At 39.4% G+C, this 6,880-nt stretch overlaps 1 protein-coding gene across 3 annotated transcripts; it reads right to left on the bottom strand.

Annotated features, from left to right (window-relative positions):
* Positions 1-1,707: 1,707 nt before the first annotated feature.
* nmu (neuromedin U) lies at positions 1,708-6,649 on the bottom strand. 3 transcript variants are annotated; one of them, XM_075486193.1, is made up of 9 exons: positions 6,235-6,649; positions 5,400-5,455; positions 5,271-5,318; positions 5,120-5,173; positions 4,949-4,978; positions 3,221-3,295; positions 2,461-2,514; positions 2,336-2,378; positions 1,708-2,022 (listed from the first exon to the last, which is right to left on the bottom strand). In XM_075486193.1, exons 1-8 carry the CDS (start codon positions 6,368-6,370, stop codon positions 2,343-2,345), a joined length of 489 nt encoding a protein of 162 aa, XP_075342308.1. In that variant the 5' UTR covers positions 6,371-6,649; the 3' UTR covers positions 1,708-2,022; positions 2,336-2,342. The 3 variants fall into 3 exon arrangements, with proteins under 3 accessions (XP_075342308.1, XP_075342307.1, XP_075342309.1); XM_075486192.1 differs by having other exon boundaries at positions 6,229-6,643; XM_075486194.1 differs by lacking the exon at positions 3,221-3,295 and having other exon boundaries at positions 6,229-6,637.
* Between the last annotated feature and the right edge of the window lie 231 nt (positions 6,650-6,880).

Genomic DNA, 6,880 nt, shown 5'->3' with positions numbered 1-6,880 from the left:
GTACTGATGTAATAATAGTTTGTGTTCCTCTAATGTAGCTTAACCTGTTCAACTGAAACCACTTGTAGACATAACAATCAAAAGCCAGGCCATTTAGGCTTCTTTCTTTCTTTTATAAAGTGTATCTGTCATTCCCAGTCATTTGACAGCAAAAAAGGATCAAGGAATAGAAACAAAGAGATAAGTTCTGTGTAGTACGGTAGGACTTGGCATACATTTTTCCTTTACATCTTTACACGCAAATATGCAGACACAGATATATATATAGATATATATGTATATATATTTGTATATATGTGTGTGTATTTCTGGAAAAATCTGACTTGTTTTAGATGGAAATTATATTGGATGAGTGTCTTCGTGTTTCCCCCATCTGCGGCGTGGTACCCATCACCATGGAAACAGACAAAGTTGCAAACACTGTATTACCATTTTTAGCCACAAGGGTCTATTAGACAAAAGGGTTTTGTCAAAGGGGGAAGAGGACGCATGAATTTCTCTAGTTTATGCACAAAAGAAAAGTTAATATGCAAACTAAAAGTATCTATTTGCTTTACTAAATGTGTTAGAAAATACATCTTCTGTAGACAGATCTTAGGTTAAACAGTTGGAGAAAGGGATTAAGGATAATGTGAATGATAGAATCTAGACCTACCATGTTCCTACCATATAAGACTCTTGGGCAAACTGTCCATATCCATCTTAAACTGTAGAGGAATGGAAAGCAGTGGAGGACTATAGGAAGAGGCTATGTTTAAGAAGTACTCAAAGAACCACTCATCTATTCCGGGTATAGTATTAAAACCTCTCCCCATATATGAGGCTTATATTTGACTCTTATGATATTATACATACATGCTCTCATCATAATGAAGGAAAATGTTTTCTACTGCTCACATAAATGTCTCCAAACTGTTTACAGTACCTGTTTGTATTTTCAGGGGAGTCACATTGTGTGCACACAGAAAACACTCTGGAGGCCGGTCTTACTGTATTGATTAAAGTCCGAACTTGAAATCTTATTGAGAGGGTTTGGTTTATTGAGTTGGCCAGAGTACCTGATATCTAACTCAGTAGCACACGCTGTTTTAGGGCGTGTTGCTTAGCTTTCAAACTAATTAAGCATCTGGGATTGGAAAACGTTCCACCTTTAAATGGCCTACACTCGTTTTCTTAACCTTGCCTCGGTTCTACAAGGCGTTTGAAGTATTCACGCTCAGTGTGGTGGATTCTTGCAGCTAGAATTTTAAAGAACTCCTGCAATGGTGCACAGAGATAAAACTAGACCATTCATTTAGTTTAGCCTTTCTTCATCTGTCTCACACAATGTTTTGATCTGCCGTCTTTTCAAGAGTAACATCTGTGTTTGACATTGGTATCAGCTCGTAAGAATGGTGCCAAAGTCTCATTCTGCAGAATGAACTGACCAAACCTGAAACTTGAATTGAGTGATGACGGTGACATCTGCTGCCGATACAAGTAACTACACATTTAAGCCAGAAGAAAATGTTTGAATCCTGCATATAAAATCCATCAAAATGCACATGAAAACCAAACAATGAGGTAAACAAACAGACTATATATCTATTAAATATATACTGTATCTGCATACAAATTTTTCTGTAAGCACCACAACCTTTTTCCACTGTTGTGATTTTATTTTATTTTTTTACTTTATAGTGACAGGATACAAAAACTGACTATTAATCTCATGTCAGCACTGGAGACTAACAGTTGTACCTTTATTATTCAAAGAGTAAAGAGTACTTTTCCCAAAGTGTTGCGAATCAAATTTACACAACTCCATCTTATCAGTATCAGTTTTAATGCAAATTAACCACACGTAGGGCAGCATAAAATCTGGACAAACGAATGGCATTTTAATTGATAATGTGTACATTCAAGCATCACTATACAGCAGTGGCAGAGGGCAGTGGTTGAAGTCTGGATTAGTCAGGGTTCAGCGACTCGGGTCTCGGGGTCTGTGTCATCTCTATACACTAATCCTCAGAGGTGGAGACTCTAAACCACATTAATATACACAATTAGGAGATGATTACAAGGACATACGAAAATACAAATGTTGTAAACAGCCTGGTGCTATGAAGCACAAATGCTATGAGGATGAAGACTGGATTTCAACAGCAATTACGGACTTTGTGTGAGAATACACACACTATAACTATCTCAAATTATTCAGGATGTCTTTTTCAAAAAAGACTCGGTTAATATGTTTCCCACCTCTGCCCCCCAACTGATAACTTTTGTTGAATCTGTCAAATGTTATCGTGGCATGTCTTTTTAAGACTGTCAAAGACAAGCAATGGACTATTACCTTTCCCTCATTCATATTCTAAGGATCTTCTTCCATTTCGTGGCTGTAAGTGCAAACACAGTTTCATAAGTTCATCATATTATGTAGAGCATTCGGACATTATATGACATTACAAACACGCATACCCGGTAGAGGAAGTGGCCTCTGCTCTCGATTCCCCCGGGTCCCTGGAGTTCAGCCTGCACGGACACAAAAGCCACAGGATTGAACTTTCCACACAGACAAGCTTGTCAGCCCTATTCCCCATTTTCTCAAAGTTGACTACAACGCCACTGCACGGGCGGAGCACACACACACACACACATTCAAACACTCTGGACACATCTGGATTCTCAAAAAAATAATCACCACGTTTGTTTCGCCCACAGTTCCACTGTATCCACTTTGCTGGATAGCAGTGGGGATACGTGCACCAATTTCAGACCATAATTACTCTCAGCTTGGGAAAGAACAACTAATGTAGACTGAGCTGAACAGTATTATCGACATGTGAGCTAAGAACAGGCAAAACACGTTTAGATCAACTGCAACGTGAAGCACTTACATTTCAGAATCATCTCTGGCTGCAAACTAACAACAGTACAGTGCAACATTTCCATTGCCGCTGTTATCATCTTCAGAAGCTCTTTCTATGTTGTTCTTTAGCACCTGAGACATCTGAATGCATGCTTTTAAGCAGCTGCGTATGCATAACTGTGATCAAAAAGTGTGTTAAGAAACCACCAAAACAGGAATTCAAGAAAGTTTTCATCTCTTACGGCATTCAGTTTTTGCATGCAAAAAAAAACCCCAAAAGTATTTCCTTCTTTACAACTTTGTGAAACTAAAGTTTTTGTAACCAAATAAAGAAAGACTAAAAGGAGAACTGATGCGGGTGGTACATACGCGCATAGAGAGTCCTCTCTCTCCTCTGGTATGGAGTTGAGAAACTAGATGCAGCAGAGGGTGCAACTGAGACGTCTAAGTACACACGCATACACACACAGACAGAGGCAGACACACAAACATCAACAACAGTGAAACAATGTGAATTCTACACCAATAAAGAGATGAACAGTGTTGTCCTCCTGTCTACATACGAGAGCATGCAAAACAGAAACGCAAGTGTGTCCGCGCTGCAGTCATTTCAACATTAATGTCAGCGCTGAAATGAACACATCACAGCCTGTTATTTTACACCCTTTAAAATAAAATGAGGCAACTGAATGTGTACCGTTGGATGTTCACATATAGAGATACTCAAATAAATAAAGATGGCAAACTAATCCTAAAATAAATAAACCAATACATTATAATAGCATGTGCAATTAGTTATAGTTTGATAAATAAATGTTTTATATTTTGAAAATGGCTCATTTGATTGACTTCAGGGACATTTTTGTTTCTATTTCCAAATAGGTTATTGATGTGATTATTGTATTTGTTTGTTTCTGATATTGTGTGGCATGTTTTTGATTGAATTGTGTAAATAAATGTTTTGTTAAAAAAAAAGTGTATTTCCAAACTGAATTCCTCACTCTTTTTTTTTATTTCAATTCCTTATATTCTAATGAACGGGTTAGAGTTATGGGATTATGTATCTTAGTTTAACTGTAGCTGCTGCTTTGTCTGATTAACCGCGCCCATTTGTTTGTAAATAAAAAGAGATGTAGCATCAAAGAAAAAAAAAGAGAAAAAGATCAGTTCAGATGAATAAATGTATCATCTGGAATACATAAAAGCATTCCTCATTTTAAATTAAATATTCTTTATTGAACTCTGTCAGTGAATCTGTTTGTTCACGTGTTTAGATGTTTAATATTGTTCAAACTCCATAAATAACATCCCATAATAATATTCCATAAATAACAAGAAGACTGTGATATTTGACTCCACTCCAATACATTATTTCTTTTACTGCTATGCAGAAAATTTAAGGGCTTCGTTCACAATTTGGATTCTTACCCACTTTGGGTTTTTTTTTCACAGAAATTTGGAAAAGACGGGGGGGGGAGGGGGGGGCAAACAATTCATTCATTATCTCATGCAACCAACAAATAAAGCTGGCTGTGCAGCCATGCTGTCGCCTCCCTACGCGACACGTTGCCCCACATGCAGCACACAGTAGATGTGAGACAAGCCCCAGGACAAGATTTCATTCTCTATCTGTGCGTGTCAGGTCTGTGCATCTGTCCAAGCATTTGGTTGCATGCGCACAATCATTCTTTGATCGCCGGCACGTGGATTCATTCAGGTTTGGGGACTGACATGCGGATACCCTTAACTGCTCGTGTTAATAGCGCTGACAGGGTGATGAATCCAGATTCCAACTGCTTTTAAAAGCAGTGCAGCTCACATACAAAGTAGTTACAAAGGACAACGAGGGGTTTTCGTAGCAGTCCAGTTCTATCTTTTCATATACTTACCTCCCCCTGTGACAAGACAGAACCGTGCGGTGTAGAGTAAGGAAATAAAAACTGCACATACAGTGCAGAACGTAAAACAAGGGCAACAACAACAAAAACTCACACGCACGCAAACAAACAAACAAACAAACAAACAAAGCATTACAAATTAGGTTTAATCGTATCACAGGGAAAAGGATTCACACAGTGAGGTCAGACTCACACTCACCCTTTTACTATTTTCTTGCACTCTCAGCTCCTGAAATATGAACAAAATGGCATTCAACCCTTTATCCTTTGGTAGAGCACGGCAAAACTGTGGGAAAAGCTGCTATGTCATCTGTTACAATTTTGCAATCAGGCACTCCGAGAAAAGACGAAAGCGTCAGATTTGGGGTACCTTTGACTTCTGAACGAGCATCAACACACAGAGCTCTCCTAAGACATCAGATGCCTGTAAAAAAAAAAAAAAAACACCGAAGCTGTTAGAAATGATAAGAGCTGGATGAATGTGTAATGTCTATATGTCCACTACCTCACACCTCACTTACCCTGGACTTCAGGTCTGCAGAGAGGTAGGAAGAGCACACCGCGTCTACCTGTGGAGCAGCACAGAGGATGAAGGAGGAATGCGCCAACAGGATAGACAGAGTGAATAAGAAAGAATTTTAAAAAAGTACCTGGCGAAGTAGCTGCCTCTGATCTGTCGTGGCCTGCTTAAGATCTGCTGGAGCACCTTTTGTTTCGCACAGCAAAACACAGAAACGAGCAGTTAATAAATTAAATATACAGCGTTTCCGTCCAACTGTAGCAGTTTACTTTGTTTGAGAGAGCAGCAGTATTGCACGGTGCTACTGTGGAAGCAGTAGTTAGTGGAGTAATGATGAATAACATTTTCTGTACGCTTCAACATGATTGCAGTGGATCATCCATTAGCAGGGTGAGAGCATTTTTCTGAGCGACACGGGCAGAGTTATCGTCCGACATGCTGATGTAAAGTGGGAGAAAAATAAAGGAATTCTTCGACTTTCAAGGATCACATTTCAACAAAGAATAATTTTGCGGTGTTGAGCATGAGATGTTGAAACTTAAAAACTTATGAGGCAAATGCAATGATGGCTTAGACACAAGGGGGTGAAGTGACTGTCAGTCAGCATCCGTGTTCCTGTCAGTCAGCATCCGTGTTCCTGTCAGTCATCTGTGACTTTATGTCAAACACAAAGAGTCAGAGGTTGAAAGACCAATAAGTGTAAGTTTGATTTTTTATTTTTTTTTCTAGCCAAACTGTCTGGTCAAGCTTGGCATCACATCATTTACAAAACATAGATAGATAGATAGATAGATAGATAGATAGATAGATAGATAGATAGATAGATAGATAGATAGATAGATAGATAGATAGATAGATAGTCCTTCTAATCAAGAAGTTAAGCCTTTTGGCTTCTTGAAGGAAAAGAAAAGAAAAACACAATGAGCACATGTGATGAATTCAAATACAACTTGACTCACTCGTACAGGCTGGTATGGTGAGGATGAGCAGGGCTGCGAGAGTGATGCTGGCCGTGTTGAGGGGACTCATGGCGCTGAGGCTGTGCAGGCTGCTGGGGTCTCCGCGCTGCGCAGGCTGGCTTTGGCACTGGAACGTCTTCATCTCCCTCTGTCTGTCCTTTGTCGTCTTTTGTTTATTTGACTTCAAGCTCTTGTGACACTTACTGTCTCACGTCAGAGAAATATGAAGGCTCGCGCCGCACACCCTCCACAGATGCTCGTGGCTGCGTCATGAGAGGCTCTGCGCGCGTGGGAACTTATTAAGATTGGGGATCGACAGGTCAGCGGAATGAAATGTTGCAGGCAGGTATAATGACGAATGTAAAGGGTCCAATCCAGCTGGAAACCTTCAGAAAAGTTTCAAGCAATAAACATATCTGGGTTTTTTTCATAAGCCATCCTTGTCCTCCCTTAATAATTTCTAACATCCGGTAGCTTTTTGTAGCTGCAACACATTAACTGGGCGGTATGTTATTTGAACAAATTTTTTCAGTTGACATCCTAATTGTATGGAAATATGAGGACGCTGAGACGAAACTCCCTGTGTGGTCTAAAAATGAACACTTTTTTTCCTTTGACATATCCTGTCTGCTGTATATCATTTAGCACCGGA

Source organism: Odontesthes bonariensis, chromosome 15 (genome assembly GCF_027942865.1).
Source record: "Odontesthes bonariensis isolate fOdoBon6 chromosome 15, fOdoBon6.hap1, whole genome shotgun sequence".
Lineage (NCBI taxonomy): Eukaryota > Metazoa > Chordata > Actinopteri > Atheriniformes > Atherinopsidae > Odontesthes > Odontesthes bonariensis.
This window is presented reverse-complemented; position numbering and strand designations above follow the sequence as displayed.